The 24767-nt window shown below is 44.8% G+C and overlaps 3 protein-coding genes across 5 annotated transcripts in view; 2 read left to right on the top strand and 1 right to left on the bottom strand.

The window, feature by feature from the left end:
* The first annotated feature begins 375 nt into the window (after positions 1-375).
* DDB2 (damage specific DNA binding protein 2) lies at positions 376-13969 on the top strand. Of its 2 annotated transcripts, none has more exons than XM_079309149.1 (11): positions 376-727; positions 1217-1393; positions 4122-4252; positions 4872-5063; positions 7696-7862; positions 8910-9009; positions 10410-10587; positions 11213-11358; positions 11589-11753; positions 12058-12103; positions 12778-13969. In XM_079309149.1, the coding sequence occupies exons 2-11, from the start codon at positions 1222-1224 to the stop codon at positions 12870-12872; spliced, it is 1392 nt and encodes a 463-aa protein (XP_079165275.1). In that variant the 5' UTR covers positions 376-727; positions 1217-1221; the 3' UTR covers positions 12873-13969. The 2 variants fall into 2 exon arrangements, with proteins under 2 accessions (XP_079165275.1, XP_079165276.1); XM_079309150.1 differs by lacking the exon at positions 7696-7862 and adding an exon at positions 5906-6051.
* Positions 10874-23707, bottom strand: ACP2 (acid phosphatase 2, lysosomal). Of its 2 annotated transcripts, none has more exons than XM_079309156.1 (11): positions 23449-23707; positions 23264-23359; positions 23100-23186; positions 20551-20703; positions 20121-20219; positions 19879-19968; positions 17500-17632; positions 17336-17424; positions 16632-16738; positions 16262-16437; positions 10874-10960 (listed from the first exon to the last, which is right to left on the bottom strand). In XM_079309156.1, exons 1-11 carry the CDS (start codon positions 23542-23544, stop codon positions 10896-10898), a joined length of 1191 nt encoding a protein of 396 aa, XP_079165282.1. In that variant the 5' UTR covers positions 23545-23707; the 3' UTR covers positions 10874-10895. The 2 variants fall into 2 exon arrangements, with proteins under 2 accessions (XP_079165282.1, XP_079165281.1); XM_079309155.1 differs by lacking the exon at positions 10874-10960 and adding an exon at positions 14296-16179 and having other exon boundaries at positions 23449-23697.
* NR1H3 (nuclear receptor subfamily 1 group H member 3) overlaps positions 23654-24767 on the top strand; it is a 30676-nt gene continuing 29562 nt past the window's right edge. Inside the window, exon 1 of the mRNA XM_079309158.1 lies at positions 23654-23789. The gene's annotated coding sequence lies outside the window, so the exon portion shown is untranslated. The remainder of the gene's footprint in view (positions 23790-24767) is intronic.

Genomic DNA, 24767 nt, shown 5'->3' with positions numbered 1-24767 from the left:
ATAAACAGGCAGACGGATGGGGCGTTTCAGGCCAGCGTTGCCCTCGCAGCCGCCTCCCGCTCCCGCGGAGGTGGAGGTGCTGCCCGTGCTGATGGCCGGGCAGGCCGGCAGGGGCAAGGGCGGTGAGGCAGCCGGGGCTAGAGAGCCACCCCGAGCCCTCCCGGCCTCCCCCGTCGCTGCCGCTGCCCCCCTGCGGCGAAGACGGCGGGAGCCGCCACGGGCGCTCTGGGTGCCGCTCTGGAGGGCCGGGCCGAAGGCGCTGCCCCCGTTCCCGCCCCGGTTATGAAACCGCGGGGGAGGAGCCAGGGCCGGCCGCCGGCCGCGGCGGCGCCGGGAGAGCCGAGGCCGCGGCAGCGCAGGTGAGCCAGGGCGCGGGGGGCTGCCGGAACGGGGGCGCTGCCGGGGCGAGAGCCTGCGCTGTGCCCACCGAGCTGTGTTTTACACGGGCAGAGAGCCGTGACGGCCATTCAGGAATTCTGAATAAGCTCAACGTGAGCGCAGGCTCAGGCTAGAGATGCTCTGTGGGAAGGAGCTGCGGCTGCGGACGGCGTTTGGCGCACGGCCCGCTGGCTGCAGAGAAGGCTGTGGGAGGCCCGTGCGTGCCCTCAGGGGCCCGGCGGCGCTGCGGCCGGCGCAACACCGGGCACGAGTGGCTGGAATCCAGCGCCTCAGAAGAGCAGTTCCGGTGTGGCTGCCAGGCGGTGCAGGAGCCCAGTCCAAATACCAGGTGGTGGTTGTGAGGAAAAGTGGCCATTATGCAGGAAGTGCCTTCTGAGCCCATTTGTTGCAAGGCCAGTCAGCCCTGGCCATCGTCATAAATAGTCTGACCTTTCACTTAGCTGAATCTAAAGAGCTCAGTGTGAGCTATTGCAGAAACACTTAGGGTATTATGCGGTTTCAGAGATGTACTTTATGCAGATCTTTGGGTTTCAGGCTTAAAAGTCTGGTCGAGGCACACATCTGTCAAAACATATTCTAGTGCTTTAGGATATGTTAATTTTAATATGTAAACAAAGAAGATTTTATTGAACCTGTTCCTCTATTCAGTAAAGAACAACAAAGCTTGTGTCATCTCAATGAAAGAGGATACAAGTCTGATCACTAATCACTACCTTCAGACTAACTGGGAGATGTTCCATTCCAGTTTTCCTCTCTGTCTTCTGGTTAGTAGTGTATGACAGTCTTACCTTCTATATTTTTTGCTTTCAGTGGTCAGACAGAATGGCTCCAGTGAACCAACCAAAGGACAAGAAGCGTGAGAGGGCATGTCAGCAGGGGCCAGAAGAGGCAAAATCAGCCGGGAAGAGGAAACGGGACTATGGAGAAAGAGGGAATGAGAAACAAGAAAAGAAGTTGTTTGTGAGAAAAACATCTAAACCCTCAGGGAAAATTGGTAAGATGTCCTCAGATTCTTACTCTTTCTCCCTACCAGATTTACTGTAAATGACAGGCATTGACTAGTTGAAGAGGGAGAATGCCAAGAAACATGTTCAGACATGAATGTTTAGATGGGGTTAGATGTTGAAGTAATAGGCAGACTTGTGTTGGGGTAGTACATCCTCCAAGTTTTGTCTAGTGAGTGTGCGTGCATGCATGAATGTTTAAGTTTTGAGACTCCATATCCCTTGGTAAAAGCCTGAAGATACTGTTAGAGCTCATTTGAGAGTGATTTAAGTTTTGTAGACTTCTTGTATTACCAGATGTCTGCTTTAGTGTAGGACAGACCAATCTTGGTAATACATTCTTAGTATCATGCAGTTCTGAATGCAATTGTTAGTTTTAAGTTTGGTGTCCTACAGCATCCAATCTGAACTGGTATTTGCATGCCATTCTTTCCCTGTTCTAACTTTTGCTACAGTAATTAAGAATTCTTTCTACCTCTGTTCAGATTAGAATTTCCTCCAATTACTTCTCCTCATGGGCGTTCAGTGTCTAACTTAAGTTAAAAAAAAGATTCCTTAATGTAATGCGGAGTTGTGATTAATTTACTGGAATGTTTAGTGCTTTGCATTATCGAGGGAGTTATCTAGACTTTACCTACAGCAACTTCATAGAATCATTTAGGTTCAAAAAGACCTTTAAGATTGTAGAATCCAACTGTTAACCCAGCACTGCGAAATCTACCACTAAACTATGTCCTGAAGTGCCACGTCTACACATCTTTTAAATATCTTTAGGAATGGGGACTCATCCACTTCCCTGGGTAGCCTGTTCCAATGCATAACAACTCTTTCATTTAAGAAATTTTTCATTCATTTCAAATGTTCAAAACTTCTTGTAGTGTAACTAAAGACTCTTTCCTCCTTCTTATCACTTGTTACCTGGGAGAAGAGACCAACTCCCCTCTCCCTACACCCTGCTTTCAGGTGGTTGTAGAGAGCAATATGGTCTCCCCTCAGTCTCCTTTTCTCAGATAAAACCTTTAATTTCATTAGTGGTTTTGGAGATCACTAGAGTTACTGCCTTGTGTGGAGATACTGTGTGTTTTCTCTACAATTTTGGTTTAAGGATCCAGAAATTGCTGAAGTGTTTTTCAGAAGTCAGAGATACAGGGGTTCTATTACTTTATGCATTTCCATTCTGTGGTCTGTAAGTTCATACCTGGAGGAGTTAGCAGGGTGAACAATGACTGTGGAGGCAAAATGCTCTGTTTAAAAGGAGTCCTATTTCTAATTGTAGATAGTTAAAACATCTTCTGTAGTTAATGCAGCTGCATGATTTTATTGTAACTTCATGACCTGATTTTTCATTTGGTAAGCATCTGCCATTCCTGTAAGATATTTTAGAAAAATGGGGCTAATCATATTTTTTCTTTAACTCTTTTTTAAAAAGATTAAGACCTTTGCATTTGAGCTTTTCTATTCTGTGTTCCAGTTTGTATGTGTTTGGATTTTTTTTTCTCCTGATCCATATAGGACAGCTTCCATTTCTTAAAACTAAATCATCCTTTTTGGAGGTTTCTTTCAGCTGATTCTAGAAATGCCTTAAGTTTTGTTTCTTAACAAATTATCCTTCATTATAAAATGGAATCTGAAAAAATTACCTCAGTTTCTGTCACCTTTGAAGAAGGAAATGTGGATACCAATTATTCAGTGAAAAAAAAGAAATTAGAATAGAAATACTTTTGTACCTATTTCAGCATGTGTGACAAGTGTTCTCACTATATTGGCATGTGAACAAAGAAATGTGCTTTTCTCCATCATTGCATTAAAGAAAGATTTAATTTAGGTTCTAATCATACAGGATGATCCATGTGTTTTCAGTCGTCTGTGGGTATTTTTTTAATAAGTGTCCTTAAATGAAAATAGTATTTTGTGTTTCCTAAAACAACGCATTTGACATTTAGATCCCCTGGGGTGTTAAAGACCATTGGTGTGGGGATGATTAGACTCAGACATGAGACTGAACAGATCTAGTTTTTATGTAAAGGTCCCTGAAGACAAAAATTTGGAACATGAACAAAATGTAGAAACAAGCTGTGCTCTCAGCAAAAATCACTCTAAACAGAAAGGTTTTCAGGCAGTGAGGTGTCAGCAAGTCTATTATGAAAAACAAAACTCGTGGCACTGTAAGCAGACTGTATGGGCTACAGTGTTAGCAGACAGAAAGTTCTGATTCATAGCAGGCATTTCAGGAACTGTCTGGGAGCTCGTGTTGCCATACTTGGGAAATTTTCAGGTGTTCCTGCTGAGACATGTGACTTTTGCTGCATGCAGGGGCTTACCACCTCCCATGGCATGTTTTCAAGTTGCTGGGGCTTTGGATAGCAGCATTGTGTTTTGGGTATGAAACATTCAAATTGTATGCTGTCCAAGAGGTGCACCACCCATCTGTGGCATTGCTTTAGTCCTTTCCTATTGTCTTTGGTAAATCTTTGGGAAAGAGAAAGAAGGTTTAATAAGAGGAAGAATACACAAAACTCTGGTGGCCTATGGGATGCATTGGAGTCCATAATTGCAGAAGCTGCTGCACCTTAGATGTGTAAAAATTATTTAGAGGCTTTTATCTTGTGGCTGAAGCTTTTCATGGATGTAGCAGCAAATGTAGATGTTTTCCTATATTGTTTAGTGAATGTGACAGGTATTGCTAATCAATAAGTTTTACTCTTTTCTCACTGGCAGGTTGCAGTGGAAGTGGATTTGTGATGAGAAACAAGAGAGTCCTTCCCTCTCAGCTGGAGCGGCGATGCAGCATTGTTCATTATGTCTACCAGAAAATGCTGGGAGGTTCCATTCAGGCACAGCTCAGGCAGGTGAGGAGTGTCTCCTTCAGGACCTGTTGGACATCTCAGCTCCCTATATAAAAATATCTTCAACACAAGCAGAGGAACTTTAAGGGACCTGAAAAGTTCCCCACATACACAGTTTGTGGCTCCAAGTCTGGTGCACCCTTAAGTTTCTTAATCCTGTAAAATGCAAGACCTGAGATGTCTTTCCCTTTTGGTTGACCCAGCCCTGTCAGTTTGTTTCCTCTGTTAATTCTGTACTTCCTTGAATCATATTTAAACTTTCCCACTCTCCCAGTTGAGTTATTGCACAGAGATACTTTTGCATGCTGATCTGTTTCACGATAATCTTGTATCCACTTTACTTTGCCAATCTTGTCAGGTTAAGTGTTGATTTTTTCCTCTTCACAGACATAGCCATCAAGTCCATTATGTTTCACTGTTTCGCAGAACCGAATGCCTTTTCCTTTGAAAATTAATTCTTTCTGTAACATCCATAGGTGAGAAGAACCTGGGAGAGCTTTGTTGTTAAGCATTCTGTACAAACATACTAACATTAATGACAATTAGACATTGTTAGCATTCCTCATTCAGAGAATCTCAGGGATGCTAGCAAAAGTCATAATTCTCTTTGCCTTTTTAACAGAGATTGGAGCTGGCTTTTCTGCATTCTCTTTCCTCATACTGCCTCTTCCGAAGAGCAAGTCCCTTTGACAGGAGAGTGACGTGTCTGGAATGGCACCCAACACACCCCAGTACGCTAGCTGTCGGTTCCAAAGGTGGAGACATCATCCTTTGGGACTGTGAAGTACTTGCTAAAACCTGCTTCATAAGAGGGGTAAGCCTTTGTATGTGAGGAATGGGTGGGAGGGAAAAGGGGAGTACTATGAAATACTGCAGATGAAAACTGAAGTTTGATGAGAAGCACATACAGATCTCGGGTTTCAGAGTAGCCAGTTATGGATAGGACTGAGATGCAACAGCATGTCTGTTTTTAACTCCCAGACTTTTAGCATTGGGGGGAAATGAGGCATGGTGATTAAGTTCATAATGATGCAGCACTTGGTGTGTGCTCAGTGGAAAAATAATATAGCAACTGGCAAAACAGTTATCTTCAAGGGATGCCAGAGACAAGTAGGCAGAGAGGGTCTGTCTGGTTTAGGTCTTAATCTTTCTCTGCTCGCCTTTTATTGTGGCAGATGAAGAAACATCTTTGGGGAGAAATGAGGTGCCTTTATCTCATGTAAAAAACTAAGGTAGAATGAATGGTTTATACATCTGGCATACCCCTTATTGCTGTATTCAGCCATTTCCATTCCAACAGAAGCCCAAAGACTTTGTAACTTTTATCACTTTTCTAAGTTAAGATAGATACAGGGTGAGAGGTCTATCTTCCAGAAATTCCAGAGTCACCTATTTTTGTAAATAGTGTGGTGTGAGACAGCAAGGGAGTACCTTGCCTGGGGACTGAAAGAATTGCAGATTTGTCCTCCAGGAGGGCAGCTCCTGGTTTAGATAACTGTCATGAGGGAGACATGGTTGTCTTTCCTGCTTAGAGGTCTGTGGTGTGTTTCACTGTTACTGTTAAAGACATAGCAGTGCCTGCAGACTTACAGAACACACTTTTCTCCTTCCCCATCACTCAGTGGATTTTTCTTTTGTTCATCCCCTTCCTTGTAGATGGGAGCTGGAGGGGCCATCACAGCAATGAAGTTTAACCCTTTTAACCCTAGTCAGCTGTACACTGCGTCAGTTGCCGGCACTACCACCCTGCAGGATTTTAATGGCCATACTGTCCGGGTCTTCACCAGCACCGAGGACTGGGAGTAAGAATACAGTAATGCTTTGGGCCTCTGTGTCCTGCTGGCAGAAACACTACAGAGAGCAAGAGAAACAGAGAGAGATATGTTTGTCTCTAATGTGTGAGAGCTGGGCTTCTTCTTCCCCATATACATGTTCTTTATCCTCTGAATTTCAGGGAGGCCTATTTCTGTTTTTTCTTGAAATGGGGTAGTGGGTAGGAAAGAGCTTTTCATTAATGGGGAGGGACTCTTTGATGCTGCTTACCTCCTGGTGTACATGAGTGAGTGGGGGTCCAGTGGATTTCTTTAGTTGTCTCTTCTTAACTCATCACAAAGCTCTGTGCCCTGGGGACCTTGTAACCTCTTCACCTGCTAGCAGTGCTGCTTGTTGTCAGATGGTTTTTACAGGACAATTCATAGTTCTCTCCATGCTTCTCCACAAATGCCACTAACTTCAAGGAATGCCTGCCATTAGGGTCATGCCAATCCATCCCACTGAGCTTCTGATGCTTATCTAAAACACCAAAATTAAGAGTCTGGGTTCCTTCTTTAGTGAGTGAAAAGAGGAGATTAATTGCTAGAAGCAGCTCTCAGAATTATCTTCTCAAGACTGTTGTTTTTTTCCGTGGACTCATGAGAAAGCTTGAGTGCTTCAATTAGTTAATTAAATTCTGTGGTTGAAGGTGAGATAATTTGAGTTAGCTTTCACTTTACTTTCCCCCACCTTATTCTGAGTGCAGCTTTCATGGTTACTTTTTACTTTGGCTGTTCACCTACAACCTTGTAATAGGGCAGAAGGTGAAATCAAGTCATGCTGGGATGACTGGTGGGGTGTGAGCAAGGAGAGGTAAACTAGATCCTGAGACATGAGGATCTTGTGAGATGCCTGTCACAACAGTCATGGCTGAATTTGAAAGGGAATGAATGCCATTCTCCTTCTACTGTGAAGACAGGCAGGCTCTATGGGCAGGCCTATTTAAGTCTTCATTGGCATCTTGAAACCTAGTATTTACAGTGAGACTTGACTAAGTAGTTGTTCTGTGAGCAGCAGATGGAGTGCACTTCAGTACCAAAGAGTTTGGGGACTCCCAGCTAGCTCTCTTTTTTTCTGTCTTTGTGGAGGGTTTCCACTTTTCTTCAGTAGACAGGCTGGAGGAAAACAACATAACAGTAACAATATAACATAACATAGAATATAAGATTACTATGCCAAGGGTTAGCAGAAAGATTTGCACTTGGCTTTTCCTGCTTGTTGGTACCTTGTGAAAGACCAGATACAGCACTGGAAGCAGCCTATAGGGAGCTAGTCAATTTAGTCTCTGTAAGAAAAGCTTGGTTCTGGGCTATCATGAGATTTTATGTAGTTTATGAATGGAATGGTGCTAAGCATGGTCTGAGCCAGGTGGTTCACTGCAGATTAGTCCTACCTCTATCATAGAAGCAGCAGTCCTTGCTACTAATGAGGTTTGCACCCAAAGTTTGAGGGCTCAGAATGTATGTGCATGGATTTGAAACAGGTTAGAAAAAAGAGTTCTTGTGTATGTGCTGTGCCAGAAGGCAGTGCTTGTACCTAGATCAACTGACTCTATGTACCAGGAGGTGACTGTTAAATTAAGATTTTCACTTTCACTCTAACCTTGATGTCTCTTGGCTTTGCGTGTATTTCAGAAAGGGCCAGGAGATTCTCTCGGAGACATCAAGTTCAGTCCTTTTGAGGCAGAGAAGCTTTATGTGGCATCAGGTGATGGCACCCTAAGTCTGCAGGATCTTGAGGGCAGAGCGGTGCAGGTGATCTCTCGTGCCCTGGACTGTAGCCACGAGCATCATAATGTTTGGTGAGAAGAGGGCACTGCAAGGTTAATTCTCTGTTCCTTGGGGTTAATGCTGTGTTATCTTTATCTCTGCCAGTGTTAGGAGACTCTTGATATGAACTGGTACCATGGGGAGCTTGGAGACAGGGTCTTGTTTGCTAGGCAGCCACAGGGCACTTAGGCTTTTACATTAGCTGAGCGTGCTGCCCACATTTTCCCATCTTACTTTCTGGTGGTGCCATCTCCTATCTTGCAGACACTGACAGCTTTTCACTTCATGAAGCATGAGGTGAGAAGCGGAGGGTAACTTACTTCTCTTCATTGTTGTCAGTAGTCTGTTTTGTCAGTGGCAGCTCAGGTAGCATAAGGAAAGCCACAGAACATTTCTGCACAATCTGAGTATCAGTTTATTGAGTTTACCCTGTGCCCTTTTGCAGACTTCAGGCTCACCATATTAATTTCTATGGCCTTGAATTCTTAGAATAATTTATCTTGCAAGTGAAGCTTTTGCAACAAGTTCCCAAAGGACCCCAGCTTTATTCTCACTGCCTTTCTCCTGGGAGAGCTGGCATTAAGACATATGTCTTTATCAGATAAATTTATATTCAGTTTTGTTTCCTGGAGTATGAAGTTGAGACAGTTTGATGTGCAACTTTTCAGTATAAAGCATGTGTCTTTACTGCTGCTTCAGTGTTTTGTGGAAAATGTAATTTTAAAGCTGTTTCTCCACATTTGTCAAAGTCCCAAGGATGTTCTGATCTTTCCCAAGGTATTTTCATGTGCAGGCACCAAGTGGTTCTTCAGACTCAGTTATGTTCCACTGTTGCAATATGTTACACTCCACCTAATAAGCACTTCAAAATGCCTTTGAAGTTGTTTCACATTCAGTCACCAACAGAAAGCATTGCTGATAAGGTGTCCTTCCTCCTGATACTCAGGCCCACACCACCGGGCGGGAGATTGCAGTTACAGTCTGTTGCAGTCTCCGTTATCAGGGACGAGATGTGAACCAGAATTCCACTGCCTTCACTGTTCTGTAGGAACAGCACTGATTTGTGTATTTCCCTCTAGTTGCTGGTACTGCAGTGTGGACGTTTCTGCAAGCTGCCGTGTAGTGGTGACAGGTGATAATGTGGGCAACGTGGTCCTGCTCAGCACTTCTGGTGAAGAGGTTTGTATGGCTCCATGCAGCATCTCCTCTACAGGAATCTTCATGGCTCATATGCTTTCCTATTCTACAGGGACCCTGAAAGGAGGAGCAAGTGACCTGCAGCTCAGGAGATGAGTTCACATTGTTTGGGTGATGAGAAATCCTCCACTTCTGCCACCCAGTAGACATTTTACATTGTTGAGTGTAATGGTAATAATTTGTAAACAAGGAATTTATTACCCATTATGTGCTACCCCTTCCTTAAGAGTATTTGCTACTAGTCAGAGTAATTACAGGGTAACCTGAAGATGTGAGCACCCTCTGCCAACAACCGTCACACTTCCAGAAACTTAGTGTCCCGATGGGAGTCATTTAGGAGGTACTGATTTGTAGTACACCCTTCTATGGATCTGAGGGTAGGCACGGAGCAGTAATGCAGATAGTATCGGGATGGAAACTGCACTTCTGCTGTTGGACACGAGAGGGCAGGCGGAGGCAGACTGTGAGTCTGGAGTAATAGCGAAAGAGGAAAGAATAGCTGGAGTGGGCCCTGCTTCAAGAGCCTGCTATAGTGTCACACTGGCACTGCCCTCTCTCCTGCATGTAAGGGTAGTATCTGTGAAAGTTTGCCACCCAATGAGCTGTAGCCAGAGGCAGCTGTGTAGAGTAGTGGGCAGACTCAGGAGTGCTCCAAGTGACTTGTCCTTATCCAGCATTAGTTGCTGACTTAGTTTTTTTTCCCCCTGAAAGAATATGACAGTCTTTTCTGTGGTTGGGAGATATTCCTTATTGTAGGGAGGATGGGCCACCTTCAGTCTTTAGACTAGAGATAATCTTCTGGCTTTGTGTAGAAATTTATTAATGGACACTTTGTGTTTATTTGTTGTTGTTGTTAATTGAAATATTTGTCCTACCCTCATTTTTCTTTGCTCACATGTTTCTAGAAGCCAGTTATATCTCTTTCACCTTTTTTACTTAAAGGAAGGTTTTTTTTGTTTTCCATACCATGCAGTTCCTTCCTTTTTGTTATCTTGGCAGCAGATTTTCTCTACATGTTCCAGTTTGTTTAAATCTCTCTGCAAGTGAAAGGCTGGCACTGCTTAAAGTCTTCCAGATGTGATCTTGCTTTGTACAGTGGCACTAATACTTCCCTCCATGATGGCCCAGGGTTGTGTTTTCTTTTCTCTTCTCATAGCTGTAATAATTTGAACAGATCAGAGTTTTTCTAGAATGAAATAGTTATTTACCAAGGTCATACTTTTCCTTTCTTGTTTCCACTGAATAGACTCTTGCTGTATTTTAGAAGTTTTGTTACTCTATAAATATGAGACCTCTTTACTTGGCACTAGTAGATTATAATTTCATTTCTTTACTCCAGATATTGATTATTTTTTTCCTACATGATTTTCTGTTTGCTGCAGATCTGGAAGCTGAAATTGCACAAGAAGAAAGTGACTCATATAGAGTTTAACTCCCAATGTGAATGGATGTTTGCCACAGCATCTGTGGATCAGACAGTCAAAATCTGGGACCTCAGAAACATTAAAAACAAAACAAACTTTCTTCATCTGCTTCCACATGAGAAACCTGTCAATGCAGGTGAGTTAAAGATTCCATTGCATAAATGTCTGCAGAGTCCACTCGGCTCAGCTTTTATTGTGGTGGCAGTGTTAGGTTTTGCTCAAATTCCAAGTTGCATGGTAATGAAAGCAAGGAAGCTGTTGGGAATGTGTGGCCAGAGGCAGGGAGGTGGCTAGGGCAGCTGCAGCACCTTCTATAGACTTGTGATGCAAACTGTGACACTGTACCTTAGAAGTGAGTTTGAAAGCAGCAGTGGCTGAGATTAGAAAACTGAATTTATTGGGGGCAATCCCTTCAGAACACGCAAACTGCAGGTGCCTATCTCATTATTCCAGTGTTTTTCCATTTGAATGAGCAAGTTCCTTTCTTTGCAATATTTCCTCCTGTGATCCTGCAATGAGAAAAAAATTTCTTATTAGGTAACCCAGCACAGTATGTCTCTGCTTACTTTTTTAAGAGTTTTGAGATTGTTTGAGACAGGTAGTCTATCTTGTCAAAGTCCTATCTGTTGGGACACACAGCCATATTTACATCCCAATTAAAGAAATAGTGATGGATTTTCAATCAGCAAAATGTGACACTTATGTTTCTTGTCAGTCACAGCATTGTGATCTTTAGTTTGCCTGTTGTCTCACTTTCCTAGCTTACTTCAGCCCAACACATGGTGCCAAGCTTCTGAGCACAGACCAGCACAATGAAATCAGGGTTTACTCATCTTCAGACTGGACCAAGCCACAGCATCTGATTCCACATCCACACAGGCATTTTCAGCACCTCACACCTATTAAGGTGAGTTAAGTTTAAGAGGAACATCATGCTTAGTGCTAGCAGCTGCAAATCAGAAACGGTCTGATTTCTGGTCAAGATAGTACACTGGTGGGTGGATATTTACACTGCTGCAGCTCCCAGTGGAGCACTGTTCCTCCAGCAGTGGGTGAGATACAGTAAGAGTTGCTCCCATTGTCAGTGCTGAGTTGTGTCCCTTTCTCTGAGCTCTCCATGACTCTGTTTTCCATCAGGCAACGTGGCATCCTCGCTATGACCTCATTGTCGTAGGTCGCTACCCAGACCCCAAGTTCCCTGGCTACACGCTGAACGAGCTGCGGACTGTGGATGTGTTCGATGGGAACACCGGCCAGATGGTTTGTCAGCTCTACGATCCAAATGCTTCTGGCATCATCTCGGTGAGTTGAGTGCTGCAGCTGAAAGGGCTGTAACACTGCTCTGTCTCTGGGAAAGGGGCATGGCTTAGAGACTAGAAACATATCCAATTTACTTGTGACAGACTCATGCTGTCATGGGATATGGCTGCCAGCTAAAACTGCTGACTCAAGCAGGCTAGTCCATGGTCCATTGTGGGGTTTTTGTGATACTCTTAGGGAACACTGTTTTTTCCAGATGGTTTGTTGCTGTTATATAATCTGTGGTGCTCATAGGACTGTTACATAAGCAGTGATGTTCTTACAGATTATGTGTTTTCATTTTCAGCTCAATAAATTTAACCCTATGGGAGACACACTGGCTTCTGGCATGGGTAAGTAAAGAGAACCTGAGGCACTACACATGTGGGTTCTAGTCCCAGAAAAGGGCTGGCTTGTTGCTCCAGATTAAATCAAGTTGTGAGAGGTTTGCCAAATCCCACTTGCTAGTAGCCCTTTACAACTTGCTATGTCTGTGAAAGAGATTAAGACCTTCCTTTCACTCTTATACCTTTGCACTTGGGAAGCAGTTTGGTAGTCATCTCCTGTGAAACATTCCTGAGAACATCAGGTCTGGAGTGGGAAGCCTCCCAGCACCTGGGAGCCACTGCCACCTGCCGTCCATGAAGCAGTAGAAGAAAACAATGGAGGGAGGAAAGCCTTTTCTTGCTAGGCTGTACCATTTCCCTTTGTTTAATTTCTCACTTCCTAGGCTGTAGACCAAGTTTAGTCAGCATTTTGCAGGTTGTGTGGGATTAAGTTAGCTGGCTATAGATTTAAGTCTTAGACCTGTGACAGATGAGACTAGGAATTACTTATATATCTTGGTTAGATCAGATTTCCATGGCTATATAGGCACAGCATCTGCAGTAACTATTTTTGCATCCTCTATAATTTGGGAATACCTTAGATAAAAGTATTTTGAATTTCTGGCATGTAAGTGACATAGCCTAAGGTATTAGGATTCATGTAGAGTTTCTGATGTATAGCATTTAATTTTTCTTCTCAGGCTTTAATATTCTGATCTGGAACCAGGAGGAGATGGCAGCCAAGAAGCATGAACGTCTTTTGAAAGCCATGACAGACACAGAGATGGAACCATGAGAGAACAGGGGATTGGAAGCTGGAATTCATCCAGACATGGAGGGCAGAGGCAGGTCAACCCTGGCACAAGCAAACTCAAAAGCTAAGTTAATGTCTGGGGAGCTGGAGGAGATGAAAAGAAAAAGCAGTGATTCTAAATCCTGGGGAAGGAAGCAAAAAGAGATGGATCTAGAGAACTGATTTAGTATTTTGATCCTTTCTGAATCCCAGGGTACAAACTCAGTTGTTTGCAATAAGCAGTATAAGCCATGCAAAGAATTAGACTTTGTCCTTCCTCCTTGGATCTGATTTTGCTTCCCTGATCCTCTTGGCCTCCCTTTCTATTAAGTTGTGTCAGTATTTGGTTCCTCCAAGTGGAGTTACTAATTGTTTTCTGAGGCACTAGGAAAAGATCTTGCTGAAGTTACTGCTTTCAGCGTACCAAACCACTTGTCAGAGGTTTCAATTTCCTGTAGTCTGCAGTGGAGCAGCTCATGACAGGATCCCCAGCCTGTTTTAGTCCAACCAAGTTGAGAAACCATTTGCTAGCAGGATTGACATGCTGAAAAGATAGAATGTTCACAGGGGTGAAGTCATGGATAGCTTGGGTATCCTAGGAACACCAAGCTCTCCCAAATGCAAACTTGAAAAATGTGTTTGCTAAGACATCAGGCTTAGCCTGTTATCTGCTTGCAGCTGTTTAACTGGACCACAAAGAGCAGCATGCCAGAGGTCTCTATCATTGATTGCAGGGACAGTATGAGCTGGGCACCTACTGATTTTGTAGTTTCTATTTTCACAGTTCTAGGCTGTTTCTTGCCAATGATAGGTAATTTTTTCGCCCATGCCTATGTGCTTCAGAATGTTTGATAAGAGTGTTATAAAGCAGAAATGAGGGATTTCTTCCAAATACTCCTGCTCAGAGCGAAATCTCAAAACTGTTGTTAAACAGTTAAGTTTTGTTTTTTCTAGTTTGTTTACAAGGCTGCCCAGGGCCTTGCTGCTGTCCCAGAGGTTGATGGGATGGGCTCCAAGCCTGTGCACATTATCCATATTCATCTTTATAGTTTTGCAATATTAATATCAATAAAATTTTGTACTAAACTAACATTTATCGATAGAGTGGCTGCTTTGAGGATACTGGCGAACTGTTTTTGTAGAGAAGTTTGAGACCTTTCTACAGGAAGTCTACCAGATGTACAACCGTGGTAGGAGTACCAGTCTTGGTACTGGCTCTGCAGAGGACCCCTCCAAGTTGGGCAGGATGCACCATCAGCTGTATCTATGCATAGCTGCTGCAGTCAAAACCAGTTTATGTCAAATCTCCTTGTGCTATGTGTGGGATTGTGAAACAGGGAATTCCTTTGGGGGGTATGCTGCAGTAAATTCTGCCTGCTTTTCAACACTGAGCACACTGGTGCTAACCCTGTGAAGAAGAGTAGAGTTCAGTGTGAAATTGATTTTAATAATGAAATGTATTGGAACAAGTACAGAAAGTCATTCACAGTCAAAATGTCTAAATCATCATAGAAACCTTTTCTGTGTGTGTGCAAAATTTGGTTTTTTTAAAAAACAACAGGTCTGGTCCTCTTAAATGCACTTTCTATTACCTCTTTCTTGTGCCTGTTCTCACAGGCAGTAGCATTTTTTTTAATGAATGTCTTGCTGTGCAGGAGACCTAGCTTGTATTTTCAGAGGACAAAAAGGTGAGGAAGATGCTGAGAACAGCAAGCTGCTTCTGCTGATTTAGGGTTCCCATGCTGGCAGATGATGATTACGGTGTGGAGAAAAGTCCCCATGGTACTCCTTAGAGGGAACAAGAAGAAATGTTTGTAACCTAAGAACTGGCTTCTGCATCCAAGAGGGGAAGGGAACTGCACCAGAAAGGGAAGTAAAAGTAGGAAGTGAATGTGCAGTATCACCATGTGAAGAGCCTGTGCTTCTGGTGCCTGCTGCAGTCTCTCATTTTCTGCCAAAAACTACAAGGCAGGTGGCGCGCACTTGGTGTGAAGGTCTCTGTGGCAGCTGCAGTGTGCACAGAGGCCAGGGTGGAGACAGTCAGACTTTGGACAAAATGCCAAGTGTGACAAAGGAATCCACAGTCACCTGCCAACTCTGATCCTTAATGTTCATTTTTTCTCCATCCAGTAAGAAAGATAGGAAGAAAAACTATAGAACTTGGCATTTAGTCTAGTCTTAGGTGAACAGCTCTGCTACATCTCTTAATTACAGCATAAAAACATTCTTCTAGTAAAACATACTCCTTGGGCTGAAATCCAGACTGCCTGGAGTACTGGATACTCCCTTTAATAGGTCCTTGAAGTTCAGATATGGAAAGTAAAATTTCAACTTGGGATCTTTAGACAGAAACCAAATTTCTTATCTAGGGGGACTTTTCTTTCTAGAGCCAACATGGCACAGGAAATTGAGTGTGAGTTTGCTTCTGTCACAGGAATTGCACACTCATGAAGCTCTTAGAACTTCTTTGGGTTCTGCTCTGATTCTATTCTGAGCCAAATCCTAAGACTGGTTAAAAATGCTAGGTTTTCAATCTTGTCCTGATTTCAATAGTACTCTCTTGACCCACAATGTGAAGAGGGGAAAAAAACCTCAGTTGCCAGCAGTAACTACTTGACAGCAACCTCAAGAAACACTTCACATGTCTCCCACTATCTGCAGCAGTTCCCTCTGCATGGACAGTAGATGAGTCTTGGTGCATTGTTGGTGAGCTGCACCCTCAGCTTTTCCACCATCAGCAGCCCTATGGTGTGATGGAAATGCATTCAAAGTGGGTTGATCCTGAAGAGAAATGCAACTGGATGTGGCAGCTGCTGGAGGCCCAAGCTTCTCTGCCACAGTCATAGTGAGTGGTAATGGTTAGAGTCACTTGAAAAGAAGAAAACTTGAAACTGGCCATGTTGGGAATTCCAGACTGGGTAAGCTGTACGAGGACCGGGGTACCACACAGTATATTGGCTTCAAAGTTAAGGTGTCATTTCTGTAAAGTAGCTCAGTTCTTTTTCTCAGTCCTTTCTAAAGGATGTCACCTTCAGAAAGCATCCAGAAATCAAGTCCAGCTTTGTTGTGGGAAGCAAAGGCCAAAATAGAAGAATGAGTAACTGAAGGTACCCAATCATCCTTAGGGGCAACACAGCTCCCTCCTACTGCCTGGGAAGGAGTTGAAGCAACTGTCAGGCCTGCTCTTCTCCTTCATTAGAAACGTGTCGGTAGCCAGGGGGCTGAGACTGTATGCGAAAGAGTACAGTCAAGAGGAGAATAATAAGGAGAAGGAGAATGGATCCACACACAGCCAAACCCACAAAGAGTTCTGTAAGGAAGAAAATAAGTGGTCAGCATGGTATCATCCAGACTTTCCCCTTCTGCCACACTCTGGTCAAGCCTGGGCTCACCTGTGTCGTGAATACTGCTTGACACCTTGCATTCTTGCTCCCAGTCCTGGGGAACAACAGGCTCTGTGAGTTCCAAGAATCTTTGCAATGGGCATTTATGCTGACAGCCAGGGATTGTCAGTGCGAAGGGCTCCTTCCCACTCTCATTTCGGTAAAACATCTCCACAGAGAAGTTACTGAAAACGAAACACAGTAAGATGTTTTCTTTTTCCTTCTAGTTGAAGTCATCTCTTCCCAAAAACTCAGTGTGCACACCCTTTCCTTTATTCTGCTACAAGGAGCAAGATTGCACACCCCAAGAGTGGAGCTTAGCCTAGGTATCTAACCCTCAAAGTGAAATCACAGCAGATGTCTTTACTGCAGCCCTCACCCATCATCCTCTTGGTACAGTTCAAATAAATGACATGAGGCGTATGGTGCTTGGATCTTGTTGAAGACATCTAGAGCCATCTGCAGTGCCACAAGTGTGGTGTCATGCTGAGAAAGAGGGAAAAAAATCAAATCAGTCACCCTTAGGGATGTGGCAGGGCAGCTCAGACTGTACCAGTAACGGGCGAGGCAGTGCTGAGGGGACGTCACCTTTGTAACTTCCATCTGGGAAATGGGAGAGGAACTGTACTGCTAGAACTGTATTGATCTAACAGTGGTCTGTGATGGTGCCAGAGCAGAGGAAGTGAAACAGCCATATATATCCTGCACTGTTTTCTGAGAATTAATTTCTAGAGAGCAATTTGGAAGAGATGCTTGACTTCCCAGGCAGTAGGCTGCTGGAAAGGGGAGACAACTGTATCCACACTTCTGAAACCTCACATTTGAGTAGCATCAACCCATCTAGCAAATAAATAGAGCAGTGGCTCCCCAAAGTCTCATTCATGAGCCTGAGCAAACATGAACAAGGACACATTGGGAATTTTCCTCAGGGATCCCAGAGGAATGATACCAGATACTGCATCTCCCACCCAGTCAGAGGCACTTCATGCACTTTAGGGAAGCTAGAAAGGGTTAAAACTAACACCAAGACCCAATCCCCTGTAAGCAGGAAATGGCTAAAAGCCAGCCTGAGTTCTAACTTACCGCTGAATAGGCAAGTAGTTTTAGGTTCTGATGGGCAGAAACATTTGCTGCTTTAGTTAGATTTTTCCTTATGTGATCCAGCAGGACCCCTGGGGAAAGAGAACAGCTGGTAAGAGGCAAAAGCCAGACAGAGCAGCACGAGGCTCCCTCCCTGGTGCACTCACCGCCTTGCAGACGAGCTTTTTCTACCCGATTGTGGATCCCAAATAGAAATTCAAAACCAAAGTCTTTTAATTCTCTCAACTGAGTCATGACATCTGGAGTCACCCATCCAGGCAAATCCATTTTGTGTACTTGCTAGAAAGAGAAACAGAACATTTATGTGCAGGTAGCACAGGCTGCAAATTAAACAGAGAAGGGGAGGGTATCTGGAGACCTGCCCATACTGCTGCTGCTTTCTTACACTATTTTAAATATGCAATATGCCCCTTTCCTATTTGTGTTTGACTTCACACTGCTATGCTGCATACAAAGAATATATATGGGTTTTGATGTTGTTTCAGAAAATAATAATGAGAAGAATAAAGACTGCAACCTAGGAGTTACATTTCTGTGAAAGCACAGCTGGAATGCAAGGTTATATTGTAATTGATACAGTAATCTTAGGGTATTAACTTTACATGTGGCTGATTCTGCCCTGCAGATGGCATATGGTCAAAGAAAAAAAAACAGATAAGTGAATGAACATAAACTCAGGGTTTCTGGTGTACCTGCACCTATTTCCCTGGAGGCTCTGAGAGCCACTGACAGACACTGGACAAAGTTAGCAAGTGCTCTGTGGACATAACAGTGGGATGCACCACTGCAAAGTCCTGTACTCAAACCCAGGAGACTGAGAACTGGAAACCAAGAGTAGAACTTGCTTTGCAGCGAACTCATTACATGAAAGGATTAGTTATAATAGCAGACAAATAGAAGTTGTGGTTTCCCAGCATTACTGAGAACAATTTTCTTTACCACATCCCATTAGACTTCCAGGAGTTGAGGCTGAAATGCTTAAGGGCCCATTCTATCTGAGTGGTTCAGAGAAATTCCATCAGCAGCTTAGATATTTAGTCAGTTCTTCATTAATTTACAAAGAGCATAGCTGGTAAGTTCAGCTCTTTCTTGGATGTTTTTATTGTCTCCATGCAGATAGTAGAATGACTCTGCTGGCTCAGGTGAGAAAAACAGTCCTCTTCAGGGCACTTTTTGCATGACTTACTAAAAAGGAGGAAGACCAAAAGAGCTGAAGAGACAAATGAGTCTGAGGGAACAGTTCTGAGTGAGAAATACTCTTTCCCTAACAACATTCTGGTTTTGCTTTGGGACTGTGGGCTGTTCTTCGAGTTCTTGGGGATTATAGTGGTTGTCAGCTGGCCTTCCAGGCCCTATCTGCAAGCTCATTAAGTGACTCTTAAAAATGAAGATCTGAAATTCTTGATCTCTCTGACCAAAGGATATTTTGTTACCAACAGAAGTTGATTGTCACAAGACAGAAAATCAGGTTTCTGATACAAAGGGCAAATTGACATAGTACAATGCAACTCTGGACTGGAATATTCTCGGCTTGCAGCAACCCAAGCTGCTGCTTTACTTAGCAAAGTGCAATTCCCTGCTAATTTATCTTTTACACCCTCAAAATAGTGCACACCACTGTATACTACTGCCAGTGAGCAAAGCAGTCTTGCACATCCATATAATTAGTGTGACACAGTGTCAAAATGCTTTGGTTTACTATGTCCATAATTCAATAATTCACTAGTTTGACATGAAAGATATCCTTAATTCACTTCATCAGGCTGTACAGTTACACACTGATAAACTTGTGTGTAAGAACTAAGTCTTCTGGATATGTGCTCTTTAGTTTAGTGTTATCACAGCACAGCTGACCCAGTTTCTGGTTTTAAGTCTTCATGAGATGTGCTTTTAACAGAAATCAACTCATATATAGTTTAGTGCCCCTCTCCCAAATGGTAGAGTAACATCTGTCTCTAGAGTCTTTCTCTGATAAAGGACCCTAGAATAGGCCAAAAACAGATGGGAGTGAACCCCACTTAACTTAGGATAGAATTATTTTTTTAAAATATGGAATTAACAGGAGCACAGAAAGAAAACTGATTGATTTAAAGTAACAGAGGTAAAGGTAACACCAGGAATAGTTCTAATTAAGGTCCCAACTCAAATCATAAAGTTAATGTTTCTTCAGTTTGCAGAGATCTCATTTCTACCCTATTGGATTTAGGCTTGTCCACAGAGATCTAAAGATTTCAGATTGCAGTAATTTTCTAATGGCTTTCAAGAAATCATTATAATGCAGGTGGGACTTTCTCTGACTGACATGATATGTATCTGAGCTACACAGTGGGAGGTTATAGGGTGCAAAAATAGGTAATTCTTGGCACATCCTCTAGTGAGTAGGAACTGTTGTTCTGAAATTAGAACTTTACTCCTAATTGGAGGGTGAAAAGTTGTTTCATGTGATTTTGTAAAATAATTTCCACCGAATCCAGTGAATCCTAAAGACCAGATTCTGATGGGTGTAAGATGATGGCCAGACTTACTTCACAGAACAGCGTGTCATACACACTCCATACACTCTCAAGAGAGATATCCCGGATCCCAGTTTCCTTTGCCACCATCTGCAGGAATTGCTGTAGGTTGGAGAAGAGAGAAAGGTCTTCAATTTTCTAATCTCATGTTGTATTATGTGCACTGGTATCCCTTCCCTTTTCTCTGATCTGATTATATAGAGGTGATAACTACAAGCCTAGAACCATCTTACATCATACAAACAGTCACTTACCCAGTTCTCTTTGGTCTTATTTACGTATTCTGCTGAGTGCCGTGTTTCAGTCTGTAGCTGTTCATACCGTGGACAAGGCGTCAAAGGGAACTTCAGTAGCTGGGCAGAGACAAGAGCAGCCAGGTCACCAAGAATGCTGGAGTAAAGAATTTGCAGTAAACATGCACAATATAATGAAACCCTGACTGCATCTATAAACAGCCTCACTTAGTGCCTGATGACATACTCCAGACCATCTGTGGTCTGCTTGGGTGTTGCACCTGATATATTGAATGAAGCCCCTGAATCCTCTCATCTTTTTCTGAAAATAGGAAAACCTCTGCAAGGGAGGTCCCAGGAGAAGTTCAAGAAAATCTGAATCAAGACTGAAGCAAATTTTTGGACACTACACTACTTGAGTAGTCAATACATGTCTTTCAGATGAACTTACCCTTTCGTCAGACTCGGGCACTGTGTGCACAGGGATAGGCTGCCAGGAGATGTTGGGGTTGAACATCTCTTGTCCTCCTGGGGGATAGAGGCCTGCTAGATTGGCCTCTGCACTCATCAGGGTCCGATCACAGTCCGTGCTGCGGATGAAGATCTGCCAGGACAGGGACAGTGCACCATTACTACACTGCAGGCTCCTGCAGGTGGTGGTGCTCAGGCACAGGACAATGCACTTGCCCAGGAACGCTGCCGAGCGCCCTGCAGCTGCTCACGGGGAGCAGGAGTCAAAGGGACCAAGCCTGCTGATGCTGGCCTGGTCAAAGCTGTAAGGGCACACAAAGACAATCTGCTGTCTAATACTGGAGCTGGTCTGGCTCAGTGGGATGCCTAGGTGCACTGCACAGAGGTTAGAGACCGACAGGAGTCCGAGACCGAGGAAGAGTCAGAGAAGAGGAAGACAAAGATGGGCACAGATAGGAAACGTGCTAGATTTGCAGAGCAGGACTGAAGAAAACTGTATTCCATTGTCAGTTATAGGAATGACTGCTCAGGGAAAGAAATGGCTTCTTCAAGCTTCAGTTTTTCCATCTGAGAAACAAAGACAAGAGTGATCTAATAGGAGAATAAATAAAAACAGGAAGGGCTGGGATTTTATCTGATCATTGTGGGTTCTTGGGATTAATGAGCCAAGACTTGACCATTCTAGAGCTCAGAAGAGACAGCTCTGAGCCAGAAAAAAAAGAGAAATTAGAAAAATACAGCAATGTTCAGAAATTCAAAATGGTAAAACTTTAGTATTCTGGTATCTGTGTACTCAAAACAGTTAAGGGGAAACGAGAGAGAAACCAATGATAAAACAAAAAGAACAGGAAATCATAAAAGAATGTCCCAGGAAACAGCATGTTAGATCCAAAACAACAACAAAAAGCCTGAAGAATGAAATACAATGTAAAGATAGGGATTTCTTTTAATGTTAGGAGATAAACATAATATATATATACTCTGTATAATCTCTCTCATGTGAAGTGTACCTCAGAAACTTTAGAGTCACAAGAAAAAAAAAGTCCAACTGGTCTTTTCTCTGATATCAGTGTTTGCCCACTTTTACCTCTTAACTGTGGCCTGAAAAAACTGACCCTGTACTCATTAGACAGGTTTGCTTTTATCCTTGGTAAGCTCTGAAGGAATAAAAAGGAAATATTTTAAAAGATAAGGACCTAATTCTAGAAGTATCATAAAACCCCCAAGCAATTAAGCCCTGAGTGTACATGCTTTCTTCAGCACCTTTTGCCACAAGGCTCCAGCTTGTCGCTGAGTCAGGTGACAGACGGTCATATGGTGTCACCCAGAGGCAACACTTCTTACAAGGGAGGTTGCTCAACTTGAGCAAGGGTTCAGGCTTGGTTAGCAGAACAGCTTTTGTTTGCACACGTCTTGGTTTATTTTTCTTTCTCAAGCAAGAGAAGGCAAACAGTTTCAACTCGCAGAAGCTGTGTAAGAGTGAAGTATGTTTGGAAAGAAACTACTGAAAATACTTAAAGGATCTGTGTTTGAGCCAATGCTGGAAGTTTTGTTGATGAAGTAAATGTCAAAGAAAGGATGTAATCTGAACTGTGACAAGCTGGGTTCTCACTGGGAAGCCCTAGAAGTGGAGAAACAAGGAAAAGTATATGGTTATTGTTAGTTTGCTCCATCTGTTGAATCACCTTGAGCTCAGATAAAATAATTGAAGTGGGAGACTGAAACGCGACAAGGGGCCTTGGCTGCCTGCTGTCCATCTGAACCAGCCTCTCATCTGGACACCTGTTCATGTTTCAATTGACTCAATACCAGTTGATTATTAGCAGGTGTACTTGGGAGGATTTTTGATTTCCTTACTTTTTAAAAAATCTTTTATAATTTGCTGTGTGCTCAGTATACAGCTCCACAAGGGCTCTGTGACTTTAAACCTATCAGTTTCTCAAGAACTATTATAAAGTGTGAGAACACCCTAATGAGACAGTGGGGAATTAATCGCTTTGGGCAACTGAAGCTGTCAGTACATTACAGGTGAAAGGAAATTAGAGGGTCATTGCTAGCCAGTAATTACTACTTATATTTACAGGCTCTGGTGAGATTGTACTTCAAGTGCACTGGGGAGGGCAGGGCCAACCCGGGCTGCATTCTTGTGAGCTACTGTAACAGGAAAAAAAAAATCTCACAAGCTCGAGTGAAAAAAAAAAAAAAAATACCATCTACAACACACATCGCTGTTTAGCTCCATGGACTCTAGAGTGGGCGACTGGAAAAGTCCCACTACTCTGGTTGGATTTGCCTTCGCACCCGCTGCAAGGGCAGCGCTGAGACAGTGCCAATCCGTGCCCCGCGGCCAGATTCAGCACAGAGCTTGCGCTTGGGCCTTTCTTCTTCTTCCTGCAGTGGGAACGGGCTAAGGAACGAACACACTTGGAGACGAGTCCCGGCGCCGGCATCTCCCTTCCCAAAGGAGCCCCCCGCAGCCCCGGCCCGTGCGCACCGTGGCGCTGCCCGAGCCGAGGGGCTGGCACTGACCTCCTGCCGCCGGTACGAGTCGCTGAGGAAGTCGCGGTAGCGCCGCCGCAGGGCCTGGCCCAGCTCCCACTGCTGCCGCATCCCCACCTGCAACGGCACCGGGCGTCACCGGCGGTCCGGACCCCGGCCGGCCCCCGCCCCGCCTCGCCCCGCTCCGCTCGCACCTGCGTGAGCTGCCCGAATCCTTGGGGCCAAGCGCTCTCCTGGTGCGGGTCCCGCGGGAAGGCCTTGATGGGAGAGCGGTCTCCGTGCCGGTACACCTGCGGGCGGCACCGCGTCACCCCGGCCCGGCCCGACCCGGCCATCTCGGCCCGGCCCGGCTCCCCCCGCCCTCTCCCGTCCCCCTCACCAATGTCACGAAGCGGAGACTGCGGGCCCGGGCGGGCGGCGGCTGCAGGCACAGCGCCAGGAGCAGCAGGATGACACCGCCCCACCCGCCCGCCATGGCGCTCGCACACCGCCCGGAACCGAGCGCCGTCGGCCGCGGGCCCGCGCGGACGCGGTTTCGCAGCGCACAGCCCCGGCCGCGCTCCCGGCGCTGCGCCCGCCCCCGAGGAGGAGGATCCCGGCGGCGGGACAGCCCCGCTCATCCCCTGAGCGGCCGCCTCGGGCCCGCCGGGCTGGCGGAGCTGAGCTCTACCGTCAGCCCTGCGAAGGCTTCGCCCCGGGCTGCAGCTGCGGAGGCGCTCGGTAGGAGCGGGGGGAAGTGAGGGCGCAGCGGTGTCAACCCCGCCGCAGCTTCGCTCTAGGACACGAGGCTTCAGTGTTCTGACGTTGTCCGTGTGCTCCTGGTAAACTCGTGGGAAGAAGGAGGGAAGGCGGCCTGGCACGCACAGCCCGGCAGCCGTGGGTCGCTAATCGTCAGCCGGAGCATGCCCGTGTGGAATGGCAAGCTGCTGCTGCGCCTGGCTCTCGGCAAAGAGGCGGGTTTTGCCCACTTTTGGTCGTTCTTTACGAAACTTGGTCGGATTAGACGAGTTTGAGACAAAAGCTTAGCTTCTGCTGCCGCCTGGGCATCCGCTGGATCGTTGGCCGAGGATCTCGTGGGTACCATGTAGAGGGAAAAGTCATAGGCAGTTCAATGAGCTTAATGCTGGTTAGTGTTGATTTCCACAAAGAAGTGCGTAGAGGCAGGTGAATGAGGTTCTCAGCTTTTTCTTTAAGGAAAGAAGGAAGGACAGCTCTCGCGTTGGAAAGAAGTCTTGGATTCATGAAGCACAGCGGTTCATAACCCAGCTCTTTTGTACATATTTATTTGTTTAATACTTTCCGTAGTTTCCAGCGTTAGGAAGTTGTGCGTAAGGTCTTAATAAGAGTGCCAAATTGTTTGTGAAGCAGAGGGGTTATTTCAGGGCAGGGTTGGTGCAATACACGACGCTCAGTTGGACGGAATAACGTGTTTAATTTACTCATGCTCGAATGCTCGGTGAATTTAAACTAAATTCTGTTTCCTATCTTTAGGACAGCACGAAGCCGCGTTCTTTTTTCTTTTTTTTATTTCTTTGTTTACCGATACCGCATCACTGAGCAGGTTCTTGGCGAGCGCTGGAAGGACAAGGTCCTCTGCGGAGGGGAAGGCGCGCCGTTCCTGCGGCACCTGCTTTGGGATCGTTGTGTTGCTGCTGCTGGTTTCGCCGCGCTGAGGGCGGGCCGGCAGCGGGGGCGCGG

The sequence above is a fragment of the Erithacus rubecula genome, assembly GCF_903797595.1.
Source record: "Erithacus rubecula genome assembly, chromosome: 6".
In the NCBI taxonomy this organism is placed as follows: domain Eukaryota; kingdom Metazoa; phylum Chordata; class Aves; order Passeriformes; family Muscicapidae; genus Erithacus; species Erithacus rubecula.
Note: the sequence above shows the minus strand (reverse complement) of the source record. Positions and strands in the feature narration are given on the sequence as shown.